The sequence below is a fragment of the Bos mutus genome, chromosome 3, assembly GCF_027580195.1.
Source record: "Bos mutus isolate GX-2022 chromosome 3, NWIPB_WYAK_1.1, whole genome shotgun sequence".
Lineage (NCBI taxonomy): Eukaryota > Metazoa > Chordata > Mammalia > Artiodactyla > Bovidae > Bos > Bos mutus.
The window spans coordinates 34,006,177-34,027,641 of record NC_091619.1 but is presented as its reverse complement, the minus strand read 5'-3'; the positions used below and the strand labels follow the sequence as shown (position 1 = coordinate 34,027,641).

Sequence of the window (21,465 nt, the reverse complement as noted above, 5' to 3'; positions counted from 1 at the left end):
TAGCCAGTGGAATGGAATACGTACAGGACAGAACGATATAGACCCTGCCCTCATGAAACATACTGCCCACGGGGTGACAAATATTCACCCAAGTATATAATCACAAACGTGTGATTGCATGAAGGAAGAGCAGAAGCATGCGAGCTGGAGGACCTAATTTGGTCTAGGGAGTCAAGGATGGCTTCCTTGAGGCTAAGATCTCAAAAATGAAAAGTCCTGACTTAATGATTAAAAATAATAAGCCATTTCCCAAAAGACAGACAATAAGAAGTTTTAAGTATTTATGAGCACCTAATCTACAAGATGCTAAAGGATAAAAGAACTGACTGAAAATATCAATAACATCGATGAGATTACATTCTAATAAAAAAGATATGTAATTAACTGTACTACAAAAAAGTATAAAGATTAATGCTTCCTAATAGGTAAGACAATCATAAAAAAGGTCAAAGTTAGGGTCTCATACTTCCTGATTTCAAAACTTACTACAAAACTATGGTAATCCAAACAGTGTGGAACTGGCCTAAACACAGACATCTAAACTAATGTAATACAACAGAACGTCCAGAAATAAGGCCTCATATAAAGGTCAAATGATTTTTGACCAAAGTGCCAACACCATTTGGTGGGGGATAGGAGAGCCTTTTCAACGAACAGTGCTGGGGAAACTGGATATGCACAGGCAGAAGAATGGAGTCAGGCCCTTATACTGTTTTCAAAAGCTAACTCAAAATGAATCAAAGAGCTACAAATACAAGACTTAAAGAAGAAAACATAGGGGAAAAGGTTTATGACATTGGATTTAGTAACGACTTCTTAGGACACCAGAGGCACAGGCAACAAAAGGAAAGGTGGACTTCATCAAAATTTAAAATTTTGTGCAAAGAACACTGTTAACAGAGTAAAAAGGCAACCCACAGAATGGGAGAAAATATTTACAAACAAAAGTGTGATGAGTTTGATATCCAATAATTCATAAAGACAGAACGTAGAATGGTGGCTGCCCGGGGCTGGGAAGAAGGCAGGATGAAGAACTAGTGTACAATTTAAAAGGGCAAATTTAATATATTTTACCACAATGAAAACAGCTATCTGGGCAATGTGCTATAGAATTACAAAGAAAGGGGGAAATGGCAGATTAGGGAGAGAATCTTTTTTTTTTTTTCAATTGGACAGGAAAGAAATTTGATAGGAAATTATGAAAAAAGATATTCTGGGCTTTGACAACATTATAATAAAGGCCTGACTATAACAATGTATGGCAGGGACTCCTCAGGCAGTCCAGTGGTTAAGACTCCACCCTTCCAATACAGGTGGCAGAAGTTCAATTCCTGGTCGGGAACTATTAATAAGATCCCACATGCCGTGCCACCACACACACACGAAACGAAACCAAAAACAAGGCAGGGCAAATCGGAGACCTTACAATGCAGCAGGACAGCTGGAACATAAAGTATGTGGGCCGTTATTAGCTGGATAAGTTTAGGAATACAGATTAAGGCCAAATCATTGAGGACCTTAAATATCCATGTTAAGGAATGTTGACTGAATCCTGAAGGTAACAAAATCCTGACAAGTTTGGGAAAGCAAGTGAATGGAGAAATCCACGTTTTGGAAACACAGCTATGTGAAGAGGTAATTAGAGACTACTGTGATTGGAAAGGTGGCAGATGGAGTCCTGAAAAGGGGAAAGGGCTGTACGTGTGGAAAGACCGACACAGACCAAAGCTGTTGCAGAGAAAGAAGCAATAAAACTGCCCCACCAAGGAACGTATCTTAAATCCACTCATTTATCTGTTTTCTCTACCCACAGCCTTAACCAGACTTCCATCATCTCTCTCTTGAAACCACCTCAACAACTTGCTGACTGGTCTGCCTGATGAAAGAGTTTTCTTGACACATAAATCAGACTGCAAAACCCTCTGGTAAGAGCCTTTCACTAGCTTCCTGCTGCAATCCCTCAGAGCCTTGTCCTCCAAGGCTGCGGGGTACAGTTCTCCGGTCCTCCTCCGTCACTTCAGGGCCCATCCTTCTTCCTTTCACTCTCAATTTCCAGCCTCTCTTGTCTTGCAGCAGCTTCTTTTTTGTAATTTTTACTTTTTGGCTATGCCATACAGCATGTGGGGTCTTAGTTCCCCACCCCCTGTACTGAAGCACTGAACCCGTACCCTCTCTAGTGGAAGCGCAGAGTCTTAACCACTGGACCACCAGGAAAGTCTCCTGGCTCTTGCCCATTTCTGGGCATTTCACTTGCTATGGCTCCTGCCTGGAATCCTCTCTGTACAGACCTTCATGCCACTGGCTTCTTCTCATCCTTCATGCTCAAATGAGAAATGCCTCAGAAGGACTTTTCCTGAGCATCTTATCTAAACTAGGACTCCCCTCACTAGCCTCTGTTGCAGCAACCTGTTCACAGCATTCATCTCAATAGAGCAGTTTTAAACTCTCTTTTTACTGTCTCTTCACCCATGAGATCATGTTGCTCATAGTTACAGCCCCAGCCCCAAGCAAAACATCTGGCACACAGCAGTCACCCAGTAACTATACATAAAATGAATATATTAACAGGGCTCTACCATGAGTATGTATGGGGGTGAGGATAAGAAGAGAAAAAAATGGATCCAGTGTTTAGAGTTGGGACTACTAGGGGCAGAGGTATCACAATGTGATTAGGGACAAGCGATGGCAGAAGGTCCCTGGAGAGCAATGTGTCACAGATGCCACTGAACATTCATCCCTGTGGACTCTGTCAAACAGAAGTCAGAAAAAACCTAGAATAACAGAAACTTGAAGGTAAATTATTTTTTCTTCAAAAACAACTCCTAGAATGTCCCCCAAGCTGTGGGTTAGAGAAGCTGGATGGAATGATAATTACATACCAAATTTTCTATAGATAGCTGAAACTGTTTAATTTCACGAAGGGTCTCATTATCTCTTTTCACTTCATTCACATATTGTGCCAAGTCCTAAAGAATAAAGAGAAGGGGAGAAAAAGAAGGCACGATAAGATCAGACAAGAGATGAGCACTGTTTGAAAAGAAACACATCATTAATTTCATTAGTGATAAAAGTTACCGCCATAACTTTTCAACGACAATGAAATGAAAGCCCAGTCAATCAAAGCTGCATCTCTAAAGCAATTTAAAACCGTCTGGAGTACAGCTGGGAAGACTGAAGCCCTGTCCTTTACCACACCCTTGAGGAGAGGGAAGATCAAACACTAAACAAACAAAATAAGCTGCCATGCAGAACAACAAAAAGGAAACCAGGTTGGGAGCATGTAAATTTCAAACGCTGACCTTGAGGGAGTCACACTTGTACTTGAGTTAGAATGAGGACAATCATGAAGGATTAGACAGGACAGAAAAGTAACTAAAAGTGAGACAATGAATCCAGCAAGGCTGTTGTCTGTAACCAATTAAGTGTCTTAGTTCTGGGGAGCATTAAGTCAGTGGTGCCAGGTCAATTTCAAAGAGTTAATAAAGGGGAAGGAAAGAAGAGGAGAGAAACCAGGGCGGGAGAAAAGGAAGGAAAGAGCACAAACAACGCTGGTCTTGCTTTTCCACATGCCTTTACCTATTTTGAAACATCTTTTCTCATATTTGAGGAAACATTAGCTAATCTTTCCATACTGTAACCAGCTATTTTTATTATAGGTGCTCCAGATTTTTCCTGTTTTCTGGGTTCTTTTTCTTTTTTCCCCTATCCTCTTATATTCATCGGCAACAGCAGGAACAGAACTCACACAAAAAGCAGTTCCTAACTTTGTTCTAAATGAAAGCCCGATTTTTCATAGAATATCTCTGTAAGAGATTTCTTTAAAAAACTGGAAACCTGGTATCTCTTTTTTAATAATAATAAATAATCGTGTGCTGCTTCCTGGCATGGTATTCAAGTCACCTAAACAGCAGAGCTAACACTGAGATTCGCACAGGGACACGGGTAAGCATTATGCATTGCTTTGAGTAGAGTCATGTTGGCATTTTGTCTCCAGAACAAATACTTGGGTATGTTGTAAATTGGGGCAAATATTATTTCTTGCAAAGTCTAAGTCCAGCATAGCATGGAAATTGGGGTTTTATGCATTGCCCACTATGTTCAAAATGTCTGCGTTTATCTACTTGTATCGAAAGTTCTTAATTTTCAGATTTACCAGAAATAGAAACCCAGATTGATCCACTTTACTGACGTACAACATCCATGAAGATAAACGTGGCAGACATCCTCACTTGAGGAAAACAAGTCACACCAGTGTTCTGAAGTCATTAGCTAACCTGCTGCTTGCATAAGTCAACAGTTTTCTACCAGTAGCCATAAAAAGAATGTGAAATAAAACCTTTCTATTTAATCATTCCTGGTGATTATGGAAGGGGACATGCTTTCATAAACAACAAAAGTTATTTTAATATACCTCTTGGTTTTAGTTTTTGTCCAATAATTAAATCCATGCAAGGATATTAATTTCAGTTAAAAATATCCAGCTCTCCCCACTAACAATAAAACTACATAAACACTTATAGATATTATAATTCCTATTAGCATATCATACATATGTATTAGCAGTTTGTAGTCACTGCTTTCCAGTAAGAATGAGAAATACAAACAAGTTAATGATGCATTCCTCTTACCTTCATTGCATCAAGAGCCAATTTCAGATTTGCCTTCTCCATAGGATCAGTGGTATGTTTGACCAGCTCCTATTTGGAAGATACGGTTTAGTACTACTTTCATCAAATTAAAACAAAAACTAAAGAAAACATTTTACAAATAAACCATTTTATCATTATTTGCACCATAAAGTGATAAATCTGACATACCCAGGCTCTGTTTTCATCATAAATTTCAAACTGTAAGAAGATCAACTAGACATCAGAAGAACACGAGATGACGGTCAGAAAGTTTTCCTTTCAAAGTTGAACTTGAATTCTATCCCCCACTATCACACTGACACTCTTGCCAGATGTTAGGAAAGATCCCCTCCTGACAACTGACAGATGCTTTTCATTCATCGTCCAACTTGCCTTCATTACTATTTTTAATTCTGATGGCTATTATGTCTCAGGGCATTATGCTCTTCTGTTTACTGCTATTACTGTTACTTGTTCAGTTCAGTTCAGTCGCTCAGTCGTGTCCGACTCTTTGTGACCCCATGAACCGCAGCACGCCAGGCCTCCCTGTCCATCACCAACTCCCAGAGTTCACTCAAACTCATGTCTATCGACTCGGTGATGCCATCCAGCCATCTCATCCTCTGTCATCTCCTTCTCCTCCTGCCCCCAATCCCTCCCAGCATCAGAGTCTTTTCCAATGAGTCAACTCTTCACATGAGGTGGCCAAAGTACTGGAGTTTCAGCTTCAGCATCCTGTTACTTGTTAGTTCATCTTAAATGTCAGCCTATTCATCAGTCTTTCAAGTTTCTTCTTTCTTTGTCTGCACCTTAGAAATCAGTTATTGTTCCTTAGATTTTCACCTTGGTCTTCTGTTATTCTTACTTTACATACTCTATGAATTCTATCACAACCATTGCCATCGCATCACCTACTACCTAGTGGGACTGTTCACTCTCAAACGAATGTGCTCAATCCAGAATTCACGCCTGAGTCCCAGACGCAAATGTCCTATTTTAAATAGTTCTACTAGGTATCTCACAAGACCCTCAAGTCTAGCATGTCCAAATGTAATGAACCTTCACCCACATTCCTACTCTTGTTCCTGTTTATATTTTACTGAATGTTGGCACCTTTATCACTTAAGCCAAAACCTAACAGGTACCCCTGACTCTTCCCTCTCTCTCTCTCTCTCACTAAGTTCTGTTGATGCTAACTTTATCCTTCTCCTTGCAACCACCCCCACTGCCACTACCTTGGTTCAAGTCACTGCTCTTTTTCAAACAGGCTTCTGTTTCATCTTCCACCTTGCAGTCTTTCCTCACTACTCTATTCACTATTGACTATTCTATTATTTCCTTGCTAATCTATTCACTCTACTGACATCAGAGTTGAATCTCTAAATGTAAGTTAGATCCTGTTATTTGAACTTCTGGGAAACCCACAAAAGCTTCAGGCTGTCATCCATTCTTCATAGATGCCTCATGATATATGAATTCTGCAAACCTCCCTCAACTTCTCTCCTCACTTCCATTCAAACAACCTGTGTCCTATTTCCACTAAATTAATTGCAATTCTCAAAACACGTTCTAATATCTGATCCCATGAGGCATGGTGTTTTCTCTCCTCTAAAGCCCTTTCTCTCTAATCCACCCGTCAAACCGTTATTCTTCCTTCAAAGCTCAACTCAAGAATAGCTCCTCTGTGAAGCTTTCTACGACAGAGGCCTCTATTCAAGCCATAATTAACTAGGTCTTTATTTGTACCACCTTTGTACATACTTATCACATTGTATTGTATTTGGCAAATTACTTTTCATTTTCCCTATCTAAACAGTGAGATTTGTCAGTGTGAGGAGGGCAGTTTTATATTGTTGAGAGTCTCACACTATAATGTGGAACATGGAAGCCATTCAGAAGTCTTTGCTGAATTCAAAACCATTAGTGTTTCTAGTAAACAGAACCTATAAACATCAAATCTGTTAAGTATAATAAACTTGTCACACTTATATTCATTTCTATTTTTGCTTTTCCTCTATTAAATAATAAAAGTAAAGTGTTCTCAAAGTTTCAAATCCCACAATAAAATATTTTAATTTTATAAATCTGTGATTGCAAATCATAAGGCATTTCAAAAATTATTTACCCACTAAAACACAGTAGTATGTAGAAAATGTTCAATTCACACCACATGTACTCAACATATTTCTAAACAGTAGACAAACTAATTCTACTCTATATTATTTTGAGATGAAAAAACATTTCTAGAATTTTTATCTAAGTGTGCTATCCCAGATAAAACTTTCCCTACTTAAAAAAAAACATCATGGAACTAAATATACTTTTGAAATTTAAAATATCAAACAACCCAAGAGAAGTTAAGGGAAAAAAAAGTTTGCTGATTTTCTAAAAGGTATGGTCATATTTTATACTTTTATGTCTAAAATCTTTTAAGTGACCAAAATAGGTATTTCTTGAAAACTGTACCTTTTAAGTTCTTCAATCAATATTTGACTATCCCAAAGTTACAAAATAAATTATCATTTTCTTCTGTGATATGTTTTTAGTTTCATGATATCTCAGAAACTGACTGCCTAAGTCTTCCTTATTATTTTTTCATAAAATGCAATTTGATTAAGTTTCTTTGAGTTTAGGTCTCATAAATGTTTTAATGCATTTTTAAGGAATAATCAGGGTTGGAATTTTTCTGATTTCTCAGTAGAACAAAAATAGAAATGACTAATAATTTTGCAGCTACAGTTCAAGAAATTTAATATACAAGATGTATAAAGCACAGCAAATTCAGAATTATATTCACATACAGGTAGTAGATCTTTTTAAAATGACATTTCACAAGCATCAGCAGAGATGACAGACTAATACAGTAAGACATTTCTTTGGAGCAGAACTAATGAGTCTCCTGGTACAGCTATCAAATTAAATTTATAAGACTCTCCACCCTCATTAGAGGACTAACCATGGAAACCATAAGCTTTGGGGTTATAACAAGAATCACTTCAAAATAAATGTAGTCTTATTATAATTTAGTATAGCAGAAAGCAACACAGAATGTGACACAATTCTCTTTCATTTATGGTTATAAGGCCCAAGTTCTAACACAATTAACCTGCCAAAACTCAAGTGTATCACAACATTGAGATTCTATCAATGATTACTGCTAACGACAGAAGACTAGGTTGTTGAAAGGATATTTGTATTTGTTTTGCGTGTTTTTTAATTTTTAAAATTTTTTGGAGCCACTTCTGTTTGCAAGACATAAAACATAGCTTTATGAAAGATACAGAATTACCTTCACACAAAAGGAGGAAAACTTTTCCAGCTGTTCTATTATTTCCCATTTAGCCATCCTCATAATTGAAAAATGTAAGGGGAAAGGGCTCCAAATATCACGTTTCTGAGCATAATTGATGCTTCATTAATGTTTGGTTGAATTAATGAATGAACAAACAATTTTAAGTTACATACCTGAAGGAGAAGGTGATACTTCAAAACACGCTGCATAGGAACCACAAGCAAATCTCGAAGAGTAAATTTCCCATTGTTTGCTCTTTTAGAACATTCCTAATGAAATATATTTTTTTAATTTAACTTTGTTAGTTTTACCAAACGAAGTCATAATACAAACATTAAAAGATGCAAAAGCCATAAGCAAAACTGCTATTATACAATAAATATTTTGCTCTTTTCCTTAATGATCCCCCTTTTTTAAAAAAAAGGAAGTATCATCAAAGAAAAACCAAAACAAACAAACAAAACTTGCATCATTTCAGCTCTAAATAAGAATATATACATAGACCTATTCTACACATGGAAATTATTTTCTCTAGTGGTCCTTCAGCATCTTCTTCCACTTAGCACTTAACCTTTCACCAGTCTCTCCAAGCAGGCCTATGGATCAGGAATCAAGAACAAGTCGCATTCATCAGACCCATTATGTGCCTTCCCCACCATCATGACTTTGGTTCATTTGGTTCTCACCAGCTGCCATGTGCTTTCTCTAATTTCCAGCAAAATCCACCACCGTCTTGAAGAGCTTTACTTCTAGGGTGTTAGTCTCAATCAAAACTGTTCTATCTCTCTGTGCTTTGTGGGTCTTTTCATTATTGTCATTAAATATATAATATCTTTCCTAATATATTTTTATATAGGAGTGATAAGAACACTTTCCTCAGTCAGGAAGAAATAGAGGAAAACAATAGAATGGGAAAGAACAGAGATCTCTTCAAGAAAATTAGAGATATCAAGGGAACTTTTCATTCAAAGATGGGCACAATAAAGGACAGAAATAGTAGGGACCTTACAGAAGCAGAAGATATTAAGAAGAGGTGGCAAGAATACACAGAAGAACTATACAAAAAAGATATTCACAACCCAGATAATCACAATGGTGTAATCACTCACCTAGAGCCAGATATCCTGGAATGTGAAGTCAAGTGGGCCTTAGGAAGCATCACTACGAACAAAGCTAGTGGAGGTGATGGAATTCCAATTGAGCTATTTCAAATCCTAAAAGATGATGCTGTGAAAGTGCTTCAATCAATATGCCAGAAAATTTGCAAACTCAGCAGTGGCCACAGAACTGGAAAAGGTCAGTTTTCATTCCAATCCCAAAGAAAGGCAATGCAAAAGAATGCTCAAACTACCGCACAATTGCAGTCATCTCACACACTAGAAAAATAATGCTCAAAATTCTCCAAGCCAGGCTTCTACAGTATATGAACCGTGATCTTCCAGATGTTCAAGCTGGATTTAGAAAAGGCAGTAGAATCATTGCCAACATCTGTTGGATCATCAGAAAAACAAGAGAGTTCCAGAAAAACATCTACTTGCTTTATTGACTATGCCAAAGCCTTTGACTGTATGGATCATGATACACTGTGGAAAATTCTGAAAGAGATAAGAATACCAGACCACCTGACCTGCATCCTGAGAAATCTGTATGCAGGTCAAGAAGCAACAGTTAGAACTGGACATGGAACAAACAATAGACTGGTTCCAAATCAGGAAAGGAGTACGTCAAGGCTGTATATTGTCACCCTGCTTATTTAACTTACATGCAGAGTACATCATGAGAAATGTTGAAATGGATGAAGCACTAGCTGGAATCAAGATTGCCGGGAGAAATATCAATAACCTCAGATATGCAGATGACACCACACTAATGGCAGAAAGCGAAAAAGTAAAGAGCCTCTTGATGACAGTGAAAGAAGAGAGTGAAAAAGTTGGTTTAAAATTCAGCATTCAGAAAACTAAGATCATGGCATCTGGTCCCATCACTTCATAGCAAATTGATGGGAACACAATGGAAACGGTGACAGACTAATTTCTTGGGCTCCAACATCACGGCAGATGGTGACTACAGCCGTGAAATTAAAAGATGCTTGCTCCTTGGAAGGAAAGCTATGACCAACCTAGACAGCTTATTGTAAAGCAGAGACCTTACTTTGCCAACAGAGGTCTGTCTAGTCAAATCTATGGTTTGTCCAGTAGTCATGTATGGATGTGAGAGTTGGACTGTGAAGAAAGCTGAGCGCCGAAGAATTGATGCTTTTGAACTGTGGTGTTGAAGACTCTTGAGAGTCCCTTGGACTGGAGATCCAACCATCCATCCTAAAGGAAATCAGTCCTGAATATTCATTGGAAGGACTGATGCTGAAGCTGAAACTCCAATACTTTGGCCACCTGATGCAAAGAACTGACTAATTTGAAAAGACCCTGATGCTAGGAAAGATTGTAGGCAGGATGAGAAGGGGATGACAGAGGATGAGATGGTTGGATGGCATCACCGACTCAATGGACATGAGTTTGACTACCTCTGGAAGTTGGCAATGGACAGGGACGCCTGGCATGCTGCAGACCATGGGTTCGCAAAGAGTCAGAACTGAGTGACTACACTGAATATATTTTTATACCTCTTAAGAATTTGTTAGTTGAAATGCATTAAATCGAATGACTGACTCCAAAAATTTGCTAAAATATAAACCCACTACCAAATTCAAAGTTTTTAAAGCCGCCAATATTATTTTTTTAATCTCACACTCAACTTTCTTAAAAGTTTACTGAAAAATAGTATTAACTGTCTCATTCTTTTGATGTTAACTACAACTTTAAGGAGAGTACTTTGAATTTGTAGTGTCAAAGCCTGAATTTAAATCAAGTTTGGCAACTCTTGGCTGTATGACCTTGAACAGGTTGATTTTCTGATTTTACTGTCACTCACATATTCATGATTTCATTAAAAAAAAAAGCAAGGTGCCATAAAAATATTTTTATTTGTGAGCAACCTAGTAAGTCCAAAATCCTAAGACAATTACATAACCAAGACCAAGGAACTTTCCAGTTCATGGAAGGAGTTGTATTCAAGACAATACTCTTGTTTCCATTTTGCCCATACTTAGCTTTTCCAGAACATGGAAGATATATTATCAGGACTACGGAAACAAACACCAGTAGCTCCAATGACCATATTGAGTTTGTGTGTTTGACTAGAGTTCTCAGGCAGGAACTGGGGACACATCCTGACATGTTAGCTTATGTCTTGTAAATTGCTGCGGTTCACTGGATGGATAACTATTTCACTGATTTCTTGCTTCCATAGCTTGTAACAAGTTCTGGATCATAAGTCTCAAATAGGAGGTCAAACTGCTAATATTATTGTAATGAATGGGTCTCATTTTGCCAGCTGCATTTTAAGTTCCTTGGAAACTGAGGTTGTATCTTACACTTGTTATGTTATGCCATCTTAACACAGTGTTAAGAATGAAAATGATATACATTTAAAATTCACTTTATGTATGGAAATCAGTTTAAAACTTTTGGGGTAAAATTAATTCAAGTTCTAAGTTATAGGCTCAAGAAGTAAAGAATCTAACACTGCTGGCATTAACTACAGTTGGGGGGCTGAGACCCCATAAAGGTAAAATGTTTATTAGTATTGAAAGTAAATAAAGGGTAGAAATGATTCTTCCACAACATCCAGTCAAGTGCTTGGCCTCAACTCTTAATCCTAATAGAAAAGAAATTGGAATAGGGATGAGCTACCTTTTAGAGCAAGGTAATGGGACTCCATTACCCTTCACCCCATGTTACTTTGGTTCTACAATAAGGGTGAAAAAAGGCAGAAATCATCAAGAATAAAAATAACCACAAAACAGAAAACATGAGGGAGGCACAAAGAAACCAATTATAAAGGAGCTTTCCCGCTCCCATGCTGGGACTTGCAGAAGACGGTTTTAGCAAAGACTATGTTTTGAAGGCTTATAGTAAGTATTTGATTAAATATTTCCAAATCAGGCCCATGGTTAGAAATAGGGGCATTTCAGCTGGGGAAAAGACAACCAGCATCACCTCACACTCAGCCTTCAAATTCAGTCTGAGGGTCTCTCTTTCCCTAAGATTTACAATGACTATAGAAACTATAACTCTAGAGATTGAAGGTGTGCTTATTGGGCAGGATTTTGACAGTGACTCTGAAAAGAAGGGAGAGTAACATTCAAAAATAATGTTGAGAATATAATGAAGGTTTGATTGTCCACTTGCTGACTCTTCTCTTGAATGAAAATTATGTATCTTTATTTTAAAAATACTGCCTTAATGGTAGCTTCATTAGGTAATCACTGTGTAAGTTGTAAAGTTTTAACTTGACCATCATATTTTAATTTGACTCAAGATGTCCTACAGTTTTAAACTTATGAGGCTCGGTGCTCTGGTGCACTGAGATGACCCAGAGGGATGGTATGGGGAGGGAGGTGGGAGAGGGGTTCAGGATGGGGAACACGTGTTCACCCGAGGCAGATGCATGTTAATGTATGGCAAAACCAATACAATATTGTAAAGTAAAAATAATAATAATAATTAAAAAAAAAAAAAGAGGAGCAGAAGCCCTTTGAGCTAATAAGGTGGTAAGGATGTCATTCAGTGGTGACTCAAAACATCTCCAAACACAAGATCCACATCATCAAGGGATTGTAAGAGGTAAGAAAGGATCTATGATATAAAATTAGTACAGTTACCTGGTAGCCTGTTGATGTGCAAAGTTTCTCACCAATAGCTCCCCTTTGTGGGAATTATGAGTTAGGAAATCAGACCAGATATGCTCAACAGTGAAGGGGCTGTCATTTGAAAATCTTCTATTTTTCCTTGTTTATCACCTGACCTTGTGGTTAAACCCAACAATCAGCAGCAAGGAGGGTATGAGAGGGCCAACCAAGCCACCCACAGTCACCCAAGAATGGATTATACATCTCTACCTGAACTTTAAGAAGATCCAAACATATGGATAATATATTTGAAATGACAATTCATATAACACAGAAATAATCATTTTTCAAAAATTTTTTGAAATTGCAAATCCTTCTTATGGGGGAAAAAAAGATGTACAAAAAAAAAAAAAATGACAACACAGTTTCCAGACTTATTTTCCATTATTACCAGGTGCTTTGTTCATACTGATCTACTTGCCATTTCTCAACCTTTCCTGACTCTTCTGGTTAAGACATACCAATTCTTACAGAATTCTCTACAAGGAATCTCACCTATCAAGACCTACCCCATTCATTAGTGACCTAATTCAAATGCCACCTCTTTAGATAAATCTTCTATAGTCTAACCATACTAAAGTAATTACTCAGTCTTACTCATGGAGCCCTGGCAAAGAGTGCTTACTACTTAATCTCACCATATGTGTATGTGTCTTGTCTTACTTCTTATGGGCAATATCCATGCCCTTTTTATACACCTGCCCATAAATATCTTATATTTTTAATAAACAATTTAAATCTATGTATAGATTATCTCACATATATCTTACTCACCCTGTACCTTTTACTTCCCTGGGTAAATTACTCATAATCTCTCTGAACCTTGGCTTCCTTATTCATAAGATAAGAAAATTAATTGTATGTATCTGACAGTCATGAGGGCCTAATGAGATAATCCATATAAAAAAGCCATAAATCTATGTTACTACTGTTATAATTACTGCCACATTATTATTTTAGAGGGCTATCTAATATTTTATGAAATCACACTTAGAATTCATGGAAATTTACAGTTGCAATGATCACAAGAAGAAATATATTGTTATAGTTTATATTACTCTATGACACATACAAACAAAAAATAAACAGGCACCTCTAATTTCAGTCTGACATCCTCTTTTGTCTTAGAAATGTAGTCTAAACTAGAGATGGCCGACTCCACGCCACTGCAGTACTGCCCGTAAATAACCAACCTGAAAGGAAAAGATAGAGAAAGGAAGCTGAGGACAAAAAGGCAAGATTAAAGTAGAAGAGGAAATCCATCTACTTAAATCCACAGTTACCTATAACCAAAGCAAATCTCACTCACCCTGCACTTCTTACTTTCTAGGTAACCCTGGACAGATTGCTCAGAACCTCAGTTTTCTCGTTTTGTTGAACACACACCACACTCACAGCATTCTTACCTAGAAAATCCTATGGACAGATGAGCCTGCGGGCTAAGTCCATGGGGTCACAAAGAGTCAGACACAACTTAGTGACTGAGCACATGCACACATACAGTTCCAGAATTAGGGTCACTCATATTTATGGTATTAAAAGTGACTATTTTTAATTTCCAAATTTGAATGGAATTGATTCCATGTACAATTGTCATAGCAGGTGGATTTTACAATCAAACTTAATGACTGTTCATATTGTTGGAGTGGGCTTGCCAGGTGTGCTAGTGGTGAAGAAACTGCCTGCCAATGCAGGAGACACAAGAGATTCAGGTTCTATCCCTGGTCAGGAAGATCTCCTAAAGTAGCAAATGGGAATCCACTCCAGTATTCTTGTCTGGAGAATTCCATGGACAGAGGAGCCTGGAGGGCTGCAGCCCATGGGGTTGCAGAGAGTCAGACCCTTAGCATGCACACACACACACTATTGGAGTACATATATACATCAAAAACAAAATTAAAGTTTCTGTTCAAGTTTCTATTAGAGATCAACTTTTACACTGTTTATGCTCACTCAGGAACAGTTTTATTTTCTACTACAATCTCACTGTAATCACTAGTTAAAGCTCCACTCATTAATAAACTTCCTACTCCTTCCCACTTTTTAATTAAGAAAAATACATTATCTGAAAAGTGGGAATGCGAGGCCTGAGCTGTGCTGGGTAGGAGACCATTCATACTGCATGGGGTCTGAGTCTACTTCAGGAAGGGTATCTCTGGAGTGACAACAATTTTTGCAGAGAGTCTGGTTAATTTATTGTTTCTTGTAGCTCTCTGGTGGAAAAAAATACCACATTAATATTTATCTAATGTTGACGCAAAGCAGTTAATTAGCCACTTCTGGGTACTATGAACTATAGGGCTTGATTCAAAAAGAGAGTGTTATATTTTAAGCAAAATTCCTTGGTACTTCTAATTCATGTGAATTGCTCAGAAGATTTTTTTCAAACTCCGAAAGAGAAATTGACTTTGCCTGTGAATCTAATACTCCAAAATAGAGAATTATAAGCTATTAGAGTTGGAAAAAGCAGTAAGTACCAACTAATGTACCCCTAACATTTACGGACTAAGAAAAGGAGGCTCAGAGAGTTAAGATGACCTCCTGAAGTCTATGTACAGGACTCAAGAGTGATAGGTGTGTACAAGAACCTACACTTTCTGGTTTTCAGTGCAAAACTTGAACTCTTTTTTTCTTTTTCTTTTTTCCTGGTATATATAGAGAGAGCTCAACCACCACCCTGAGATTAACTGTCCCATGTTCTAATTACTTTGCACATAGTATCTTAATGAACCATATTTACAGCTGTTTATGAGAAACTTTAATACTAACCCTGACTGTAATTACAAACTAATAGCCACGAAGTTTAAAACCCAAAAGTTACCTTTCCTTGTAGTTAATGAAAACTTGATACAAGTTCTGGTCATTTTTATTCACAATGGAATCATGAATCTCTTGCATTAGGTTCCGATGAACTTTCACAAGTTCCTTAGAAAAGAAAACAACAGCAAGAGAAATTAGGAATCAGAACCAAAAAAAAACAAACCATCACCTGGAGCCCAGCATCCCTATTGTTGCCAGACTTGCCACTCAAGGATATGCTGAATGCCCTCAATATATAAACCTGCTCCCATCAGTAAAAAGAGGAAGAAGAGGAGGGGAAGAAAAGGGAGGGGGGAGAGAAGAGGAAGAAAAGAGAAGGGGAAACAGAAAGGTAAGGAGGGCAGGAGAAGAGGAGAGGGGAAGGGAAGGAGAGAGGGAGAGAAGAGAGAGGCCATGTACATGGGAAATAGCCATTTCAGATCTGACTCAAAATGTCAGTGTCCTGTGGAAAGAGAAATTATCTCACTAGTTATTAAAGGGTAATTTATTCCTTGTATTAAAATATGTACAGTTCATTTTCATTTTATAATCACTTTAAAATTTTAAATAAAACTATCCAAATGCTTAATGTTTTATTGACAGGATAAAGTAATGATTCATGTCCTTGGGACATGAAAATGTAGATTTGTACTTGTGTCAATTAGTGGTGTCCTGGAGCTAAGCTAACAATCATCAGACTAAATTACTTGAAACCAGACAGCTAATGGCATAAATAAGCAGCAAATACATTGTAGTAGGCCGTTTAATAGGGCAACTCAAAACTCAAGAATTTCACATTTTTCCTGATAAGCAAGTCATTTTCAGTTAGACGGTAAAATGCATACCACAGCTGGGAAACGACGAGATTCAAGTCAAAGTGTCAATTCTCCCACCACCTCTTCCCATGTAGCCTGCAGCGTACATTGACTGCAGGGCATACCTTTCCTCAGCAGGTATAAGTACAGCACAAATATGTTGGTCTCATCACTATTTTTTTTCCTCTATCACTTTTTTGAGGAGCATGGAAAAGCCATTAGAGTAAGGACTGTCAAACAGGTCCTAAGTTCTGGTGACTGCGTATAACTGGTTTGATACTTATCTTCCTAGAATGTGTGGCTTGTTTTTTTTGTTAATTTATTTTTTATTGAAGTATAGTTGATTTACAATGTTGTGTTAGCTTTAGGTATATAGCACAGTGATTCAGTTATACATACACACACACACACACACACACGTATATATATTCTTTTACAGATTCTTTTCCCTTACAGATTATCCCAAAATACTGAATATAGTTCTCTGTGCTATACAGTAGGTCCTTGTTGGTTATCTGTTTTCTCTTTTTTTATTATTTATTTATTTTAGATGGAGGCTAATTACTATACAATATTGTATTGGTTTTGCCATACATTGACATGAATCTGCCACAGGTGTACATGTATTCCCCATCCTAAATCCCCTCCCACCTTCCTCCCCATCCCATCCCTCAGGGTCATCCCAGTGCACCAGCCCTGAGCACCCTGTCTCATGCATTGAACCTGGACTGGCGATCTGTTTCACATATGATAATATACATGTTTCAGTGCTATTCTCTCAAATCACCCCACCCTTGCCCTCTCCCACAGAGTCCAAAAGACTGTTCTATACATCTGTGTCTCTTTTGCTGTCTCGCATACAGGGTTATCGTTACCATCTTTCTAAATCCCATATATACGTGTTAGTATACTGTATTGGTGTTTTTCTTTCTGGCTTACTTCACTCTGTATAATAGGCTCCAGTTTCATCCACCTCATTAGAACTGATTCAAATGTATTCTTTTTAATGGCTGAGTAAGACTCCATTGTGTATATGTACCACAGCTTTCTTATCCATTGGTTTTCTGATGGACATCTAGGTTGCTTCCATGTCCTGGCTATAATAAACAGTGCAGTGATGAACATTGGGGTACACGTGTCTCTTTCAATTCTGGTTTCCTAGGTGTGTATGCCCAGCAGTGGGATTGCTGGGTCATATGGCAGTTCTATTTCCAGTTTTTTAAGGAACCTCCTGTGTGGCTTGTTTTATGCTAAACATTCATTTGATAATCGTGAGCTTTTTCTTCCTTCTGTGTTACAAATCAATAAGAATGCCTTCATGTGGCCATAATCAGGGACAAGGACAACATGCCACAGTTCATCAATTCATGCACAGCAACGCTAAATATAAAGGAATCAAAATATTAGGGACCTCACAGGTGATACAAGCAAGCCTGTACATCAAAGCTTATGTATTGTATATAAAAGTTATATGTTAAAACCAAGGCCAATTCCAGAGGACTAAGAAGTTGAATCTTGCCTAGCAAGACCGCATACAGTATTGCACTTGGCTTGCTTCTAGGCTTCTTGGTAAATATTCTTTTAGGATTGTAAGGTACCCTGAAATTTGTAATGATTGTATAAATGTGAAGAAAAGTTCTTCACATCTTATCACTAAAATAGATTATTTTATTAGAAGGAAACGGTGTATTTCAGAAATGGAAGTTTATTATGTTACAACCAGAAGCAGAAAACACCAAAAAGCAGAGAACAGGGAACTGTAGGAATGGCAGTAAGTGGAAGAGCGGGATGAAGCCAGGACGGTGTCTGTAAGATGGGGTCGAGGGGCTAGAGAATGAGAGAGCAAGGAGTGGGGCAGAAGGGAACTCCCATGAGACAAAGAGACTGTAACACCAGGGATTCACTGGGGCTACCTTGTCATGACAAACAATTAAGTACATGAGTCTTATTCATTTGTGTTCAGCATACATTTTGATTGATTTTTGGTTGACAATATGACATGACAGTTATTTCCAGAAAATAAGACTATAAGAACTCAGGAGGCAGAAAATTGGGTTAAATTTCTTAGAGAATATAATGTTCAAGTAGAGAGCCACTACGTAAATAAAGATTTTATAGAAGTGTAGCTCCATTTTTACTAGCGATTTTTACTTACAGGAATGTTGATGAATACTGAATCAAATTCTGCTGCTGTCAGAAATCTTTTCAATGGTGCCATGAAATACTACCAGGAGAGAAGAGAGAGGTAATAATTAATCACAACTTATCCTAATCCATATGACAGTTTTTCATCAAGGAGCAATAAATATTTATTGAAAATTAATCAGTTTTTTGAATACCAAGAAAAAAGCAGAAACTATTTTCTCTGTCATAAAGATTCAACATTTGAACAGAGATATAAGACATAAATACAGGTTAACATATTTAAAATATGAAATAAAAGATTTGGCCTATAAATGCTTCTAAAATTAAGAAAAGAAAAAAAAAAAGAAGAGAGAATGCCATTGGCTGAATTGGCAAACAATGGCAACATTTTGGAGATATATTTGAGGACTAATATAAAATATCCCTCACATGCTTTGTGGAGATTCTAGATCCCTGAGATAAACAATCTGCTTATGAAATTTAGGGACCACTCCCTTTCATTCCTTGGGAATTCTAGTTCCTGGCCTATCATATCTCTGGTCCATTGCTACTCCATCTTTCTTTTTGACCATTTCAGTAACTATGTAGATGATCCTTCCAATAGCCTGGCTTCTTGGTTCCTTGAACTCCAACAATCTGTGCCCCATTCTAGCTGAGCTCCTCTTGTGGTCATAGCCCAAGACCCTGCCATTACCAACCACTGCATATGCTCCAGAGAATTAATTTGAAGCAAGCAACTCTCTGACTTCTACCCTCCCACATTTACAGCTCTTCCTCCAAAGGCTTCTCCAGCCCACTGGATCTGCCCATCCCCTGATCATCCCACAGTTCCTCATATCCTCACTTCCCTTCTTACCCAGTGTACATTCCATGAGCCATCATCAGAATCACTATCCTGCAAATACCCTTACTCTCTCTTCTTTTTTTCTGGAAAAATGAAAACCCGGTTAAATCTAGCTTTCCATATATTTTGTGCCTGTACCTAAAAAGTTAAACAGAAGCTATATTGATAGCTAGTTCAAAAAATAATCACAGAACTCAACTGAACCTTCACACTATATAATCCCAGCACATTTACCCTCTCATTGTCTTAAACAACTCTTTCACACCTTCATCTATTTGTTTTTTTTAACTTGCAAACTGTCTGCTGGTTCTCATTCTCCTAGCCTCCAAATGTGGAAGTCACCAGAAGTGATCTTAAACCTCTTCTCTATCAGCATTTATTCCCTTGGCGGTTTCCTCTAGTGCCACGGCCTTAAACACCATTGCATAATGATAATGGCCCAGTTTATACATCAGTTCAACTTTTCCACCAGATGTCAGACACATATATCTAACTTCTTCCTCAACACATCCCGTTGGAAGCTAATAGGTATCGCAAATTCAGCAGGTCCCAGCAGACTCATGATCACACACCTACCCTTTCCCATCTCAGTCACCATCGTCATCATGCTAAAAACCTGGTGTACTTGATTGCTCTTCTCCATACACCCTTTACCTAACTCATCCTCAAATCCACTGGGCTCTACTTTCAAAGTTTATTCAGAATCTGACTACTCTCTACCACCTTTACCAATACTATCACTTTCTGTCAACTTTATTATTGCAATATTCTTCTAACATTTCCCCCAATTTCCACCCTTGCCTGACAAGAGTCAGAATGAGCTATTAAAAACTTGCATTAGATCCCATTACTTTTGCTACTCAAAACACTTCAGCTTTTAGCCGGGTGTTCCCATATGCCTCCTGTGCCGTGGGCGCTCACCAGGTTTCCAATCTCACCGCTCTCCTGCACTCAGTCTGCCTCAGCCTCCCGGCCTGCTGCTGTTCCTTGAAGTACACTGAACACTGTCCCATGTGAGGGCCCTTCTCCCAGGGATTGTCCGCTCTGGGATGTTAACATGGCTCACTCCTCAATTCACTCAGCTGTCTGCTTAAATACGACCTGACCATAGAGGCTTTCCATTACCACTCTACATAAGATAACACCAGATTCCCCCATCTCTCACTATCCCCTTCCTCTGCCTTATTTTTCTTCAGAGGACTTATCACCACCTGACATACTTACTTGCCTAAATTATAAACCCTCCCATGAGAGTCAGGAGAACTACAGAGTTTTGTTGTGTTGGTGGCTATACCCTCAGTCCCTAAATTAGGGCCATTCAGACACTAAGAAATCAATAAATCATTGTGGGATTGTGGGATGAATAAATCTGCTTTGAGATCTTTAAATCAAAAATTATACTGAATATCAGAATACACAGACACTGCAGAAACATTGAGCCTAAGGCATTAACTATACAAAGCAGTACAGCAAGTCCCTGACATACAAATGAGTTCCATTCTGAAAGCGCATGAGTAAATTCAATTTAAGTTCAACAGTTAGCCTAGGTACCCACCTAACACAATCAACCACATAGTACTTTACTATAATAGGTTTATAATACCTTTCACACAAATAATATACACATTAAAAAAAATTTTTTTTAATCTTATAGTGCAGTACCTCAAAAAGTACAGTCCAACAGCTGGCATATAGGAACTGTCACATACACTCACATCTTTGAAAGTTCACAACATGAAGGTTCATATGTAGGTGACTTACTGTGCTTGAAAATTGAGAATACCTAATGACTTACTTTTTCTATTGACTCCAGTGTTTCTGTATATTTTTCTTCTGTCTGCTTAATTTCTGCTAGGCAGCAACTTCGTATATCATTTTCTGGACATTTCTACAATTAGAATTTTCAAATTAAAATTATTTAATCAAATTCATATATTAATCTCTTCAGTAGAAGACAGAAATAAAAATTACTTAATTTTTAAGCATTCCATTCCAACATAATGATTTTTTTTTGGTTTGTTTTTGTTCTTTTGTTTCGTTTAGGCCATGCTGCACAGCTTGTGGGATCTTAATCCGCTGACCACGGATGGAACCCGTGTACTCTTCAGTGGAAGCATGGAGTTCTAACCACTGGACCACCAGGGAATTCCCAGGCCTTCGATTCTAATAACACAAATAACTTAAAGATACATTGA

At 37.8% G+C, this 21,465-nt stretch overlaps 1 protein-coding gene across 1 annotated transcript in view; it reads right to left on the bottom strand.

The window, feature by feature from the left end:
- VAV3 (vav guanine nucleotide exchange factor 3) overlaps positions 1-21,465 on the bottom strand; it is a 441,372-nt gene that overhangs the window by 206,149 nt on the left and 213,758 nt on the right. The window contains exons 6-12 of the mRNA XM_070367578.1: positions 21,066-21,158; positions 18,437-18,505; positions 15,489-15,592; positions 13,761-13,860; positions 8,094-8,189; positions 4,629-4,697; positions 2,880-2,966 (exon numbers count right to left, since the gene is read on the bottom strand). Coding sequence (XP_070223679.1) covers positions 2,880-2,966; positions 4,629-4,697; positions 8,094-8,189; positions 13,761-13,860; positions 15,489-15,592; positions 18,437-18,505; positions 21,066-21,158 — 618 coding nt within the window. The remainder of the gene's footprint in view (positions 1-2,879; positions 2,967-4,628; positions 4,698-8,093; positions 8,190-13,760; positions 13,861-15,488; positions 15,593-18,436; positions 18,506-21,065; positions 21,159-21,465) is intronic.